Below are 17468 nucleotides of genomic sequence, written 5' to 3'. Positions count from 1 at the left end.
TCTCTACTTCTTAATCCCTTGCTAAATATCACAATTTGTGTTTTCCAAAAGCTTAAGTGGTTGTACAGCTGGGGTGTGTAATGAGAGCTAAATGAAAATACAGAAGAGAAATAGGAAGAAAAAGGGAAGAACATACACACATACGTATTTTGTATTTTTATCTTTACATTTATTCTTAACAAAACTACCACCTTCAAAGGGAAGGAGATTTTAGAATAGAATTTACAGTAATGCTTCCATTTCTTTCTGGAAACTTAAGTGGGAAGCATGAAGTCGACAGGGGAAGGAAGCCTGAACAAAAGGAAAGGGCCTCCTTTCTTTTGCATGTTCACTGTCTCACTACTGATGTTTTCTGTCTTAAAATGGCAGCATATGTTCGTGGGATACAAGTATCAAGGAAAGTGTTTTTGCAAGGACTGCTTTGCTATGAATAACAAAGCTTTGTTGGCAGTTGACACTGTATTTTAAATTCTAGCTTGTATGGAACAATAAGGCAAGCTGTTCCCTTTGTTTCTTCCTTCAGGGGTAGAAGAAAACAGTTTGGACAGTTTTGTTTTTGATACACTCATTCCTAAACCAATTACCCAAAGGTACTTTAACTTGTTGATGGAGCATCACAGAATTATACTCTCAGGACCTAGTGGTACTGGAAAGACCTATTTAGCAAACAAACTTGCTGAATATGTAATAACCAAATCTGGGCGGAAAAAGACAGAGGATGCAATTGCCACTTTTAATGTGGACCACAAGTCAAGTAAGGTAAGTCCCAAATTCCTACGAGAACTGCTGCTACGTATGCACAAGTGTCTTAAGCAATTAAGCATTAAGAGTGCGTAAAAGTTCCATATTGTACATGGAAATGTATCCATCTCTTTGACTAAAAGTAGTATGTAGTAGTTGACTAAACCCTGCTTCATGGCTTTGAACAAAACTGCTATTCAATACCATTAAGTTATCACAGACATTGGGGATATACAGAAGGAAATGACAGATTCCCTATTATCTGATTTCTCTTAGGAAGTATGAGTACAAAGAGATCCATGAAAAGTGCTATAGATGCAAGAGGTAAAAATAACAATTCCTGGAGGAATCAGAGCTTTATAAAAAGTCAATAATTGGCTCTGAGTCTTAATAAATTAGTAAGAATTAACTGAATGGGTATTTGGGTATAATTAGAATATCTCAGGCAGAAATTCTGGAAGCAGCAATTGCTTACGTCATATTTCTATAGGATTTCTGCTTAGGAACCTTAGGAAATTAAACAGTATTCCCTGTTAGCATCAACTGAAAGCTCATGCACCATAATAGTCAGCTTGAACACTCTCAATTTTTAACTAGGCACAAGAGGCTAGAAAGCCTAGTTAGTACTTTCATATATTCTGAGTAAAATGAGACATTCTGAAAAGGAAATAGTTTATGCCTAACACTAGACTTTGCCTATAATAATATTCATTACATTCTCAATTCATTCAACCTAAGGTTCGCTTAGAAAACTCTATTTGTATGACCAGTCCCTGAGGGAATCCACATGATACTGGGCCATGTTATTTTTCAGATAACCTGCTTAGATGATCTAAACTAACCCAAACTCTCAGAAACCTCAGGCCTGCAAATTTTCAGGAATGAACATGATTCCCAAAGCATCCAAAACCCAGTGGATTCTTGAAATAAACCACACATGTATCTTAGTGAACAAAAAGTTCCTAATGGTATGGACAATTACATGCTGACAAACTGGAAGAAATGGAAACATTCTTAGAAATATCCAAATTACCAAGAATGAATCTGGAAGAATTATAAAATTCAAGTAAATCAACTACTAATAAGATTGAATCAGTAATCAATAATCTTCAAATGAAGAAAAGCCCAGAACCAGATGGCTTTACTGGTTAGTTATACCACACATTTAAAGATGAATTAACAACGATCCTTCTCAAACTCTTAAAAATCAAAGAAGAGTGAGTACTCCCAAACTCATTTTATGAGTCCAGCATTAATTACCCTGATACAAAAACCAGAAGAGGACACTAAACCTAATTCGGCAGCTCATTAATGGGATCATTCATCATGATCAAGTGGTGCTTATCCCTGGGATCCAAGAATAGTTCAACATATGAAAATCAATCATGTGATGCAACGTATTAACAAAGTGAAAGAAAAGAATCACATGGTCATTTTAAAAGATGTAGAAAAAGTATTTGACAAAATTCAGTACGGTAAAGACTCTTACTATATTAGGCATCTAAGGAACACATCTCAATAAAATAAAGGCCATATATGACAAGTTCATGCTAACATCATACTCAGAGATGAAAGTTTGAGTTTTTTTCTCTGAAATCAGGAACAAGACAAGGGTGCCCAATCTCACCTCTTATTCAACAAAATACTGGAAGTCATAGCTAGAGCAATTAAGCAAGATAAATAAATAAAAGTTATCAAAATTGGAAAAGAAGTAAAGTTTTCTCTATTTGCAGATGACATGATTTTATAGAGAAAGAATCCTAAAGACTCAACTGAAAAATTGTTAGATCTAATCAATGCTAAATTTGCCAGCTACAAAGCTAACATGCAAAAATCTGTGCATTTCTATACACTAACAATGAATTTTTCTGAAAAAGAAATAGACATCAATTTGATTTATAACAGCATCAAAAACAATAAAATACTCTATGCTTTACACCTGAAACCAATGTAAATTTATGCTTACAGTAAACTAAATATTTAAAATTAACTGAAGGTGGATTAAAGACTTAAATGTAAGACCTAAAACCATGAAACTCCTAGAAAAAACATAGGCATAAAGCTTCATGACATGGGTCTTGGTAATGATTTTTTGGATATGATATTTAAAGCATAAGCAATAAAGTAAAAAATAAATAAGTAGGACTACATCAAACTAAAAAGCTTCTGCACAACAGAAGAACATCAACAAAGTGAAAAGATAACCTATGGAATAGAAAAAAAAAATGTTTGCAAACTATATATCTAATAAGGGGTTAATGTTCAACATATATAAAGAACTCAAAGAACTCAATAGCAAAAAACACAATTAAAAAAAATGATCCAAAGGAGATATAGGAAAAACCAACAGGTATATGAAAAGATGTTCAATATCCCTAGTCATTAGGGAAATGAAAATTAGAACCACAGTGTGGTGTCCCCTCATGCCTGTTAGCCTGGCCATCATCAAAAAGAGAAGAGATCACAGATGCTGGCATGGGAGTGGGAAAAAGGGAGCCCTTTTGTGCACTTTGGTGGGATTGTAAATTGGTACAGCCAGTATGGGAAACAGTAGAGAGGATCCTCAGAAAATCAAAAAAGAACTACCATGTGATCTAGCAGTTTCACTTCTGGGAATATATTCAAAGGAAACAAAAACACTAACTCAAAACGATATCTGCATCCCCACAATCATGGCAACATTATTTACAGTAGCCAAAGCAGAGAAACAGCCTAAGTGTCCATTGATGGATGAAAGGATCAAGAAGTTGTGAGATATATATATATATACTAGTGGCCCGGTGCATGAAATTCATGCACATTAAAAGAGAATTAATGAGAAGAAATATTTTAATATTGCTATTTGTCCTTTCTCTATAATAGCAGTATCAGAGATGAAAGAAAATTAGTAAAATGTATATAAAATCTCCCTCCCGTCAGAGTCTGGGGTGCGCCATGGGACCTAGAGTCAAGACCCTGCCCTCCACCCTCACACGCTTCGAAAACACAGGAGACCTAGACCCGGCAGGCCCCATCCCCAGTCAAGCCCCTCTGGGTGGGGGGCGCAGCCTCAGGTCCCCTGTCAGGCCCTGCCAGGTGAGGGATGTGGCCTGAGGTCCCCATCAAGCCCCACTGGACAGGGGGCACAGCCTGAGGTCCCCCAGCCCAGCGCTGGGGTGGGAGGGCGCAGCCTGAGGTCCCCTGTCAACCTGCTGAGTCGGGGGCACGGCCTGAGGTCTCCCGGCCCGGCTCTGGGGCAGGGGGCTCAGTCTGAGGTCTCCTGGCTCAGAGCCAGGGCCAGAGCAGGGGACACAGCCTGAGGTCTCCTGGCCCAGAGCTGGGGTGGGGGGGCATGGCCTTAGGTCCCCTGTCAAGCCCATCCCTCCCCACCACCCCCCCACTCAGTAGCATGATACCAGTGCTGAACGAGGACGCACGCAGGAGCAAGCAGGCAGCGTGACATTAGTGGGAGCGGAAGTCCCCACCCCTGGCCCTGACCACAGACTGGTTGTGACTGGGACACAGTAATGGACAAATTAGCATACATACACATACACACACACATACACACACAACACACACACACACACACACACACACCCCTTTGTTCAAAATTGTCATATTTATTTTTCAAGGAGAACAAAGATGTCATAAAGCAGGACGAGATCTATTAAAGTTAAATTAATATAATAGATGTATTCCAAATATTTCCTTGGAGCTCAGCACTGTTCAAATTATGGTTGAATCACCCATACTCATTACAACTGGAGAGCATGGGACCTGAGGCATGGAACCAGAATATTGGACTCTTCTCTAAGAAGCAAGAAGAACACAGTTGTTTGCTGGTTCCAGTCAACATTGTTCAATGCCAACTGTGGATTTTAGGTCTCCTCATATCTTTACTTAAAAGCATTTTAACAGAATGGTTTTTTCTTTTTAACCAAAATGATAAAAGGGTTGACATTTCTTAGTCATCCTCAGTGTGCTTTTTGGTATTCCCTCAATGTTGAGGTGACAAAATTCTTTTTATTTATTTATTTATTTATTTATTTTTACTTAAGTCAAATATTTTTCTTTATTCCATGACTGTATTAGCACATGACAGTTAATTGAATGAGTCTCAAAAAGAAGTTTAAAATAGCAAAAAGTGGTGCACATGACATTTTAAAATTTTCAGTGGAACAGTAGAAGGAAATCAGAAATGACCAGGAAATGAATTTTAAAGCACATTGAAAATGACGCGTAAGCAAAATCTGAGAAGAAATGAGGGGTGCTCAGTGCTATGGGTAACATGCTTCAGAGCAGTCCATTCAGTGGGGTTCCATTTTGCCATTGTTTTGATTCATCTTATTGACAAAATTCTTTAAACCTTGCTTCCTTTAAGAGAAAACAAATGGGTAGAAAATAGACTATATTTATTACAGGAAACCAAAGCATTTTGATGAAGTTGGATATCACTTAAAATCAAGTTTTAAATCAGATTTATTTGGGCTTCATTAGGATGTAGTTTTATTATGCTAACAAATTAGGTTAATTAATATTAATTATAAAATTTGCCTTAACCCCAAGGCCTCTGTTATATATAGGTACTTTTTATCTCAGTTTTAAAAATGTTTAGAGCTTGGAGCTATTCTTATCAACATTGTATGTGTTCTTAATTTTTTTTAATATAATATTCCCAACATTCTTATTTTCTACTATTTCATAATAGAATATTTTATGCCATTATTAGGTCAGTTTAATTTTTGTTATTACAAAATAATGAAAAATAAAGCATTGCCAAGAGTGTTCAAATACAGCTAATGATTCTCAGAAACAGTAAAAGGAAAAACAGCAACAACAACAAAAAACATGGACAAATCATGTGGCACTCAGCACCAAGAAAGTATAAAATACAAACTAACAAACGTTGTTGTTGTTGTTTTTCACTTTATTTTTGTAAGATGAGAATGAGCTATTAGTAACGCTGGATACAAAATTGTTGCCAGAGAATTTGGTCAACTCATGCTAATTGTGAGAGAATCTACACTGGTGTTTTATTTTCTATTTTGTTTTGTTTCGTTTTTATGGGAGTGGTAAATGAGACTAGTAATAAAGGACTAGGGATGAGAAAGTGAGGTTGTGTGAGGGATAGCTGCTAACAGTGTCGATTTATTAAGTGAAGTGTGAATGAGGCGTAAAATAATAAATCCTTTCCCTGAAAAATGGAGCTTTGTAATTGCGGATGTGCTTTATACTGGACCCTAGACAGCACTGAAGAGATGAAGCCAAAAAGCACTTACTGATTCCAAAATAACAAACAATAAACCATCAAAAGAAAAAAAATCTTTTCGTGCTTTGGTACATCTGTATTTTACATTAGGTCCCTCTTCTCACTCTTCAAGCCTTTCTTCATGCTGCCAGTAGGAATATTTTGATCGAGAGCAGTACATATAAGCAATTATCCTTGGTGACATTTGATATAGTGGGCCCAGAAACCTAGAGATGGGTTTAGGAAAGACTATGTGGCCATCTGAAGCCACCTGGGGTGTTAGGTAGGGAAAGATTAGAAAACTGGACTTGGCAGATTCATTTTTACTAATAGTGTGCCTAGAATCAAAAACAAAGAAAGCAATGATCAACAGTTTTATGTAACTGCTGTTTTCTGTGTATATTTTCAAAGCATGGGATTTATCTCATCCTCAATGTCCATCTGGTAGATACAGCTGTTTTACACTGCCTGATTTGATCTTGGGCATGAGACTCTTAATGTTACTGCATCAGTACTTCAATATAAGACTTTGCCCCCAGTTATGCTATGGTGAGAATCATGAAGTGATTTCCAAAAGGTCTGAAAAGCTCTTAACTTATATGACAAAATTATTTGTGTGTGCTAATTTCTACTTGCCACTGGTCCATAGCTTTTTTTAGATTCCCAGTGGGATCTTATAATCTACTACCCTTCTCAAGATGAGAGCGAACCATAATAAAATGTAATGGCCCTACTTTTCCAAAAATCACCCAGTGATTTCTTAATTACCAAATTCAATGCCCATTGTTCTCTCTCTCTCTCTCTCCTTTCCTTATGTATAGCAAATTGCTATAGTTCACCTCTCCTTTCTAGAAATTCCTCTGATTTTCCTTTTTTCCTTGTTTCCTTCCTACTTAGAAGGCTCCTTCCTTTACCTACTGGTAAGTAAAAATATTCCCATATATACTGTTCTCTCTCACATCTGTCCTCATCTAGGTGACTCCATTGGTTTCAACTTGTGTTGACTCCATTTTTAACCATGTCCATTCTCTTTCTATTAGATTACAAATATGTTCATATTAGCATACTAAATATACACATTTAGAAATGCCAACCTCAACTCTGAAAAAAATATCATAAATCCATCTTCTTCCATCCATCTCTACTACGGCTGCCCTCCCACCCAAATTAACACCCTCTATCACTTGGACTATTCTAGTTGTTTCTCACTGTCCTATTCGCAACTTAAGTTTGCTTTCCCTTCTCTCTCTTCCTATCTTTATCCTTTCACCTCATGGAAAATAACGTGTTTTTTCATAATTAAAATCTGACCACATTAAAATTCTGCAATTTTTTCTCATTACTTTCTGCACTAGATCAAAAATCTTGGCACACTTCTCTACGAGTCCCATAGTGTGTTTTGGCTTCAACAAATTCAGTATTCTTTTGACTGGTTTATTTTTCTCCTTTATAATATACTTAATACATTTTGAAATTATAATTTTGACCACATTACTCAGATTTACAAAACATTCAATGTCTTATCATTGCCAATTTGAAGATTCCAGTAACCTCACTAATCATTCAAGATTGTGCACCTTCCTTTCTAATTTATTTACCATTACTTACATACAACATGTTTACAACTAGTTTTTTCCTACATGGGTATCATATTTTTGTGTTTCTATCTTTAATTGTTCTTCTCCTTATATTTCGAAAATTCTTCTATTTTTAAGATCAAAACATTACTCAGTATTACAAATAAAGGATTAATAGCAGTAATCCTGCCACCAAAAAGTCTTTTCCAGCAGCTACAAGTGATCCATTTTAGATAAAAACTCCCAGCCAAGTGGGAATAGAAGGATCATATCTCAACATCATGAAGGTCATATAACAGACCTACAGCCAACATCATACTCAATGGGCAAAACTTAAATCCATTTCCCCTAAGAACAAGAGCAAGACAGAGATATTTGCTTTCACTACTCTTATTCATCATAGTACTGGAAGTCCTAGCCGCAGCTATCAGACATGAAGAGAACATAAAAGGCATCCAAATTGGAAAGGAGGAAGTAATACTCTTATTATTTGCAGATGACATGATATTGTACATAGAAAACCCTAAAGACTCTACCAATAAACTACTAGATTTAATAAGTGAATTTGGCAATGTAGCAGGATACAAAATCAACACCCAAAAAATCAATGGCTTTTTTTATACACCAATAATGAATTCTCAGAAATGAAAACTAAAAAAAAAAAAAATCCCATTTACCATTGTAACAAAAAAATTAAAATACCTAGCAATAAACTTAACCAAGGAGGTAAAAGACCTGTACTTGGAAAACTACAGGACTTTGAAAAAAAAAAAAGATAGAAGATACAAGCAAGTGGAAGTATATACCGTGTTCATGGATTAAAGAATTAATATCATTAAAATGTTCAAATTACCCAAAGCAATGTATAGATTCAATGTAATCCCTATTAAAACACCAATGGTATATTTCACAGATCTAGAACAAATACTCCAAAAATGTATATGAAACCAAAAAAGACCCCTAACAGCTGTAACAATCTTTAAAAAGAAGAACAAAGTGGGAGGGATCACAAACCAGATATCAAGTTATACTACAAAGCAACTATAATCAAAACAGCCTGGTACTGGCACAAGAACAGGCATATAGTTTGACAGGACAGAACAGAGAACCCAGAAATCAACCCAAGCCATTATGTTTAATTAGTATTTGACAAAGGAGGCAAGAACATACAATGGAGTAAAGACAGTGTCTTTGATAAGTGGTATTGAGAAAGTTGGGCAGGTACATGCAAAAAATAAAATGAAACTAGACCACCAACTTACACCACACACAGAAATAAACTTAAAATGGAGTAGACTGCATATTTTGTAAATAAATGAATGACTCACTATAGCTAGATTATTGAAATAAACAAGGTAAATGAAATTCTCCAGACTATTTACCAGTTTAAACATCTTTTACTGCAATCTCTGATTTTGGCAATATGCTCTGTAATTGGTTCAATATAAGGTAAATAGTATACTGGTTCTTTAATAAATTTTATATTTGAACTTGAATATATTATTAAGTGCCTCAAAAACCCAGGTTATTGTCATTTATCCCTTTCTACATTTAGTTTTAAAAGTGGTCTTACAGACAGAGTGAGTTGCCTCTGGGGTGAGCAGTTCCCATATTTACCTAGCTGCCAGAAATAGAGATCATGGAATTGTGTTTAACCCTGAGCAAGACTTACAAATTGAAAATGTCATTGTAAATATGCAAATATTATGGAAATGTTCTTACTGATTAGGATAATTCTAAGAAACCTAATTATGTTCCTGGCCTACCCATCTGTGAGAGCAGTCAATCAGTGAACTGGTTATCCTACTTAGATTAAAAACTATTAGAAAGGAATAATGCCTGTAAAAGAACCAAGAAACTCAAGAAATGCCAAATGCTAATGTCCACCAACTCAGTGAAATATAATAAGTTTTGTCTTTATTTATAATTATAGCAGCTGCATGCATATTAGAAATAAGTAAATAAATAACCACAGTTTATCTGAATTTCAGGGCAGCCCTTTCAGATGCACCCCATTGAAATGAATTGGAATGAAAACATTTAGAGTATATTTGGAAATTTAAGGGTGCCATTTTGTAATCATACTTGTAATTATAAGGTTTGCTAAAATCCACTTTTATCATTGACATTTCACAAACAGGGATAAAGTCTCAATGTTTGTAGTTTATCCTAAGAACTCATATCAGGAACTCTCTTTTTGCTCTTCATTGGGGAAGAAGACAACTGGGAAATATGCCTTCGTGTTTACAGTTGTGTATTTGTTTTGGGTGTTTTGTACTTGTAGAATCAGTTTTTTATCAATAGGCCAAGCTATGAGTGTTAATCAAAGATTCTGGATGGAAGACAAAGTCTGCTATTCATAAAATATGAAATTCTCGCCAGTGGTATAAAATACACCATTGACGTGTTTGTTTTCTTTATTTTTTATAAAGGAATTGCAACAGTATCTAGCTAGCCTGGCTGAACAGTGCAGTGCTGACAATAATGGTGTAGAGCTCCCAGTTGTAATAATTCTTGATAATCTCCATCACGTGGGCTCTTTGAGTGATATCTTCAATGGTTTCCTCAACTGCAAATACAACAAATGGTATGTTTATGAAATATTTTGAATGATGAAACATAAAAAAAGTGATCAAATATGCTTTCGTGTGTCTTTATACCTCTTAAGACCTATACAGGTGTCATTAATTTGAGAAGCCTTCATTAATATTACACATTTCTAAAAAAAATTCTCTATGTATTTCTCAGAAAATCTACTTATTCATTCAATAAGTATGTCCCAGGCATGTTTATGGGAACATGATTTGCCTGATGATGTTAGCTTCAGCAAATAATCAGGAGGTCTGGGAGACTATGTCAATGATAGAATGTTTGAGTCAGGAGACTGAAGAACTAGAATGAGTCTTTAGAGCTCTGCTTTCATTCTTAGTCCATATCAACGTTTAAATTCAACTTTTCTATAGAAGCAAATTTAGTACATTCAGATGTACCTCTCTTCATTAATGAGTGTAACTTTTAACTATTAAAGTGAAAGGAAAGGTTGAAATAGAGCATAAAAATATCTGAAAACCCACTTAAGACTCACTAGCATGGCTCTAAAAAAAAGACATATAAGTGCAATAACATAAGCATTAGTTTTAATGGTGCAAGTATTCTAATTAATCTCTGCTAGAGTTTTTTTTTAAATTTTTAATATAGATATTATCTTTTAATATAGATATTGTCAGTATTTACTAAGTACATGAAAGATACAAATTCTTTCATGCTATTAAGAACCTTTAAAATAACTGTGAAATAATAAAAGAGGGAAAATAAATGAATTTGATTATAAGCATGAGAATCCTAAGATGGTAGAGTGGAATGAGACCAGTGTGATTTTTCTGTCTAATCTTTTTATTGTATAGATGCATAAACTTAGGCTCAGAGAGCTGAAAGGAGTTTTCAGGGGTGAAATAGGTGGGTTTAGGAAATTTTAAAATTATGGGGTCCATGGAAAAAAGCACAGGGCTACAGAGTTGCAAAAGGTACACTTCCATAAGACAAGGGAGCTGGGAGTGGCAGGAGGCATATTTCCATGAGATAAGGGAAGTTGGGAGCTGAAAAGGTACACATTTACAGAATAAAGGGAAGGAAGCCCCTCAATCAAAGAGGGAGGACAAAAAGCCCAGAGGAAATAGGAGAACAATAAAGGAGAAGGAGGGAATTCAAGTACTTCACAGAGGCTTGAGCTCAGGAGTTGCTATAGTGACCAAATCAAAGGGGAATAGTGACCAATCAGAGGGGATATTGAGGCACAGAAACTGTAGCCTTTATAAACCCTGGAAAAAGGGACTCCATGAGACCCTTACCCCCTCTCCATGTGGGAGTCTGTGCTATGGGAGTCTGTGCTGTGAGACTTTTTCCCCTCTCTCCACATGGGAGTCTGTGCTTGTTTCTCAATAAATCCCCACCTTTGCTATACCATCCTCCATCTATGGTTTCATTCTTCAACTCCAATGGACAAAGAGCTCTTGGGAAGCCATCCTGCCCAGGGGAACACTTTGCATTTCCAGTCCAAATTTCCTGTTTCAGAGGGAAAATGATTTGCCCAGAATTCGAGAGCTGAACTTACAACACCAAATCCTAATTTCCAGTTCAATAATCTTTGTCGTTTTGCAACCGAACATTACAAAATTGCCCTTTTAAAGCCTAATTATATATGGAATAATCACATTTATCTAAATTGTTTTCTAAGACAATTTAATATATTAATCTATTTACTGTCAGTACATCTGCATATTCTACTCTCTTTTCCCCCCAGTCCATATATTATTGGAACAATGAATCAGGGAGTTTCTTCATCACCAAATCTGGAGCTGCATCACAATTTCAGGTAAAGATAAATTGAATGCTTTGTTTTTTGGTTTTTGGAGGGTGGTTTTTTTTTTCCTTGTCTTTCTCTCTTTATTTTTGTGGTTGTTTTTCCATTTGTGCATTGACAGACCCTGCCTGTGGTGACCTGTGGTGTGAAAATAATTCTCACTTCGTATGACACTCTTTCTCAAGCAGACTTTGTAGAATCCTCAACCTGTAATCAGAAGTGTTTCTTTAAAAAAAAGAAAAGAAAAGAAATGTTTTTCCTGCTCACTTCATCACTAGCTGAAGCAGAGCACTTTTCCTAAGTGTGAGGAATGTGAAGAGTGCCTGTTTTGGGACTTGTGATTCTCCGGCAGAACAGTGCTCCGTGTGGATACTCCCACTCACTTCTGAGGCACGGGAGCTTCTCTTCATCTCAAAAAGAAGAGTTAGTTACATAATAGCTCTAATGCTAATAGACCTCTTCGCCCCTTTGATTATTAAAATGTGGCCACCAATTGACAAAGGAACTCTATATTGGAAAGATGATTATTATGGATTTAAAATTTAATTATGTAAAGATTTCTGATTCTCTCTCTTTTTTTCTCTTTCTGTAGGTGGGTACTATGTGCAAACCACACTGAACCAGTGAAAGGCTTCTTGGGCAGATATCTTCGAAGGAAACTAATAGAGGTAGAAATTGAAAGGAACATCCGCAATAATGACCTAGTCAAAATTATAGATTGGATCCCTAAGACATGGCATCATCTCAACAGTTTTTTGGAAACACATAGTTCTTCTGATGTTACCATTGGTGAGTTGCAAAATTGCAATATGCCATTTGCTAGGAACTAAGAGTACATGGTGAAGATGACCAGATTGGATGGTAGAAAATAACAAGTGAAGCTTAATGTGTTTCAAGCTTCCAAAGATTTGTTTTCTTCTTTCCTTCTGAAAGTTTGCCTTCTTCTAAGTTTTGGATCTCCAATTTGTCTGACAATTGTGGTTTACTAAGATATTACTGAGATCCAATAAGTTTAAAATAGACAGCTATTCTAAAAATCAGATAACCATCTATAATAATAAAAGCATAATATGCTAATTAGACTGGACAGCCAAACGATCTTCTGGACATCCTTCCAGATGAAGCCACCAAGGCGGGAGCCAAGGCAGAGGGGGTTAGGGACAATCAGGCAGGCAGGCAAGCAGTTAGGGGCGATCAAGCAAGCAGGAGAGTAGTTAGGGACGATCAGGCAGGCAGGCAGAGGCAGTTAGGGATGATCAGGTGGGCAGGCGAGTGGTTAGGGGCGATCAGGCTGAAAACAAATTTTAGCTAATGGCACATATCAAATATAGTTGTGAGAGAAGATTTTAGAGATAATTTAGATATTTTATAGGTAATTCATGTATTTTATATTTTTCATGAAGACAAAATTGTTTGAATTATTTCTCTGTAGTTGGCATACATTGTTTTTTTTATATTTCTTCTTATGTTGCATGCATAAAAGTCCATTTTCCATTGTTATGGTTCATAAAGACATACTCAATAAAGACAGTGTAGATTAGAAAAATGAATGACATATTTTATATTTGGAAATTCATTTTCAGCACTTTTCATTATTTGTTAAATAGGGAAGGTTGATTAGATTATGACCTTTAAGGTTTCTCCTAACTCTAATATATTATGTCATTTATTAAGATTTTAATGTAAAAAGAAAAAGGAGATCAAAGGAGATTTGGTCTTTAGTAAAATATACTTTAATAGTAATCAAGCTTGCCAACATTAAAATTTTCTAAGAAACCTCAAGAAATATATTACTTCCCCCTATATTGTGTCTAAATGTGTGTTTATATTGTTAAATACAATTATTCTCAATAATATTTTGTTATTTGTTTCTTTTCAGGTCCCCGACTTTTCCTTTCTTGCCCCATGGATGTAGAAGGTTCTAGAGTGTGGTTCATGGATCTCTGGAACTATTCTTTGGTACCTTATATTCTGGAGGCAGTAAGAGAAGGTCTTCAGGTACTCAATTTTATTTACTGTTTTAAAATCATCATTAATTTAAGCACAGGAAAAGATACTAAGCATCCCTAGTCATTAGGTAAATAAAATAAGAAGCACAGTGAGCTACCACTACAAACCCATTGAAATGGCTTTAAAAGTGTTTTTACTGTCAATATTAAGTGCTGGGGAGAATGTAGAGTAACTGAAAAAAATTCATATGGCTGGTAGGGATGCAAAATAGTTCAGCCACTCTGGAAAATAGTATGACAGCTTTCTCTAAAGTTAAGCATACATTTTGCATATGACCCAACAACTTATTTCTGGGTATTTTTCCTGGATAAATGAAATATATTGTTCACACAAAAATCTACACATGTTTGTATCAGCATTATTCAACATCACCAAAACTGACAACAACTCAAATGTCCTTTAGTGAGTACGTGGTTAAACAAACTGTGGTATATCCATGCAAAGAAATACTACTAAAAAAATCATTAATTTAAAAGCAAAAACATTCATTTCTCTGGGTATTTATGGAGAAAACTAAAGACATGAACAATATAAATATAGTGGTAAACTTTTAAAGAGCAACTAGTATATAGTACTTTTGCCTGTTCTGAGAATAAATATTTAGGAGAAAGAGAAAGCCCAATTATTTCAACAACTACACATTTAAGGCCAAATTTATCGCCATGGGTGTTTTCAGACTATTCTTATTAAGTAGCCCATAATTGCAGAGCTCTACATCTTATAAATCAGGCATGTTTACATGAACCTTGATCATTTATTCTTTTATCATATAGTTTACAACAAGTAGTCTTTGCTTATAAGTCCCCAGTTTTTAATATGCTTTATTGTTTGAAGCCCATTAACATCACTTGCAAGATTCTGTACTGTTTTTGAGGGAGTGCTCTAAGTCCTAAGGCAGTTCTATGACAAGTTGGTTTAGCACCATCTCTGCTATTCCTCTCTAAGGCCCTGCGGCCAGCCCTTCTATTTACTCGTAACTAAAAGGTCAAAACGTGTTACTAACAAGAAAACCTTCTTTCTTTAACAAAACATACTATCCCTTTTCCATTAGTCTTGCTGTTTCCTTAAATTGGAGTTGAAATTTCATGAAACTGTAGAATTACAAAACTCAAGGTTGAAATGTTAAGTTTTGTGTCACATAATTGGCTAACTCATTATAGAAGAATCCAATCTTCTTTTCAACAACGCAGCCAAGGTTTAGGCAGTTTTTGCTTAGGCATGATTGTTTTGATTATTATAACTGTTACCAGAATTAAGACATAGCTTTCCGTATTTTGTCATCTGCAATACCGTACTGACTTTGTTTTACTGTCCAAGGGATTGGTTATCTGTTTTCTTTCATTTTACTTCCTTCGATCTTCATGTCCTCCTCACCTAACTAGCATGGCATGGCAGTATTTAAAACTATCATGATGGTTCTGATGTACATGACAAATATTATGGGGATGTTCTGACCCCTCAGATCCTAGACAATGCGGTCAATTGGTTCAACTCCAGATTTAAATAACCTAATTTCATAATTTTAAGGAAATGAGCTAATATAAACCAGAAAGTGGCTCTAAGAAAGTAAAATAAAAACTATACCTAAAGTTTTAATTCTTTGGATATAAAATATCACTTCTCAGGATTCCTCTAAAAATATGCTGCCTAAGATGTAAGTTGGGTCTCTCACTTTCCATCATTTATACCCAAAAATATGTTTATGAAAATTTACCTATAATATTCTAGAAGTAATCATTTTAAAACTTACTATTTAAATGAGTTGTTTGTTCTCTAGCTACTTTGAGTATTAATGAGCTACTACCCATGTTTTTACATCTGAAATGCTTCTTGTTTCATGTGTTTGCTAAGATATAGAAAGAAAAATAAGCTTTTCAATAATTCAAAAACCTTAAAACAATTAGAGTGCTTAGATCTCATTTCTCTAAAGTGCATGTATTTTTTAAATATTTAAATCAATATTATTTATAAAACACTATCCTGAGAATTATAATTCCATAAAGCTTCCATTTGGAGAAAAGTAATACCAGCTTCCCAACTAAAATTGAAAGATATTTCAAAATTATTTTTGTAAAAGGGATAAAAATGTTCAAGTGTCTCGCTGTGGTTGTGGATGTTTAGCAGTAGGTCAGTGTGAATGCTGAATCAACTGTGATGAAAGGAGTTTGGGAGAAAAGTCCAGCACATGGGACAGATGAAAAAGGAAATCCCTGTGGTGGTAGACAGTTCTGTTTGCTGGGGAAGGCTGTACTAAGCCCGAAGTCCACTGGCAGATGATGCTCCTCAGTGGTCCGTATATGTCTTCCGGAGGAGCGGGAAGGAAAGGAATGTCATGACCCTTTCTTTAGATCTCACTACTGCAGCAAAGAGCCTTGAGCAAGAGGTGGGAAAACTAAGCCTGCTTGCAAAGATGAAACTCTGAGTTGAGAGGAATAGAAAAATATCTTTTTAAATGAAGGCTGATGCTTTGGTGAAGAACCACATGGGGAGCACTCTCTGCCAGATGTTCTAGTTGGAAAAACATCAGTGATGCAGAGGATCCTGGTTTTTATTCTGGTGATTCTATGTTTCTGGAAATGTCAACAATGAGTTCTTTTCTTTCTGAATATTCAAATTTATCTCTTTTTTTCAATTATTTTTAAATCTGTTAAATTCTAAAATACAAAATCAGGCTTGTTTACCTTTATATTGGTAAACCTCCTATGTTGCTGCCCTAAATGATTATTTTAAAGGTTGGCATCAGTTGATTCTAAACTTTCATAACATTTTTATAACATTTGCTTTCTAAGAATTGCACATTTTTCTTCAATTAGCTTAAGTTATATAGCAACCTATATTTATATCCTCTATAAAGTAAGTTTTTAACTAAAAGAATTACTGCTCCATAACAAGAAAACTATTTTAAAAAAATCTAATGATTGCTACCCCCACCATCATATCCTAAGGAAACATGCAGATACCAGAATCTTGGTTCCTTTTTTTTCCTTTTAGGCAAGGCTGCCGTACTGCATACATCTTGTCCAGGAGAAACCCAAAAGACAATTCCAAGATTTCGTTGTTTACCATATTGTTTTGTCTTATTAAACCACAACAAGTCACACGGAACACCCCATAGTATGCCATCTAGGACCAAATACACACCTGGTAACCAGGAATGGCCTCAAGAAAGCACATCACGGGGAGATTGGAAGGAAATTAGAGAACTGGTGTACCCACATTACTGCTCTATAATTGCAACTTTTCTCTCTCTCCCCATGTGGCCTTACATATTTTTACAGCCTCCTCAGTGTGCCCTGCCAAGTAGGGTTTTTAAAATCTCGAATTCATCTTCTCTCTTCTACTCCAGTGCCAGTACTTTAGCCAGGTTTATCACCGTTTTATTATTGACTATTCCCTCCATATGTGTCCTCACAAAGGTGATGTTTTGTTTTCCATTTTGTTTTCCTTTTTTACTAGTGACCTCATAAGTAAACATCTAAAAAAAGTTTTTACAGGAAACGAGATTATTAGATGAAGTTAATCTAAAGAAAATGGTTATCAGAGAAAGTAT

The 17468-nt window shown here is 35.4% G+C and overlaps 1 protein-coding gene across 3 annotated transcripts in view; it reads left to right on the top strand.

Annotated features, from left to right (window-relative positions):
• NAV3 (neuron navigator 3) overlaps nt 1-17468 on the top strand; it is an 840800-nt gene that overhangs the window by 814667 nt on the left and 8665 nt on the right. For all 3 annotated transcript variants that reach the window (XM_036299344.1, XM_036299343.1, XM_036299341.1), the window contains 5 exons: nt 524-759; nt 9981-10135; nt 11849-11920; nt 12501-12697; nt 13788-13906. In XM_036299344.1, the coding sequence (XP_036155237.1) occupies nt 524-759; nt 9981-10135; nt 11849-11920; nt 12501-12697; nt 13788-13906 (779 nt within the window). The remainder of the gene's footprint in view (nt 1-523; nt 760-9980; nt 10136-11848; nt 11921-12500; nt 12698-13787; nt 13907-17468) is intronic.

The sequence above is a fragment of the Myotis myotis genome, unplaced genomic scaffold (assembly GCF_014108235.1).
Source record: "Myotis myotis isolate mMyoMyo1 unplaced genomic scaffold, mMyoMyo1.p scaffold_m19_p_3, whole genome shotgun sequence".
NCBI classification, from domain to species: Eukaryota; Metazoa; Chordata; class Mammalia; order Chiroptera; family Vespertilionidae; genus Myotis; species Myotis myotis.
The sequence above is the reverse complement of the archived record's forward strand: the minus strand, read 5'-3'. Positions and strand labels throughout refer to the sequence as shown.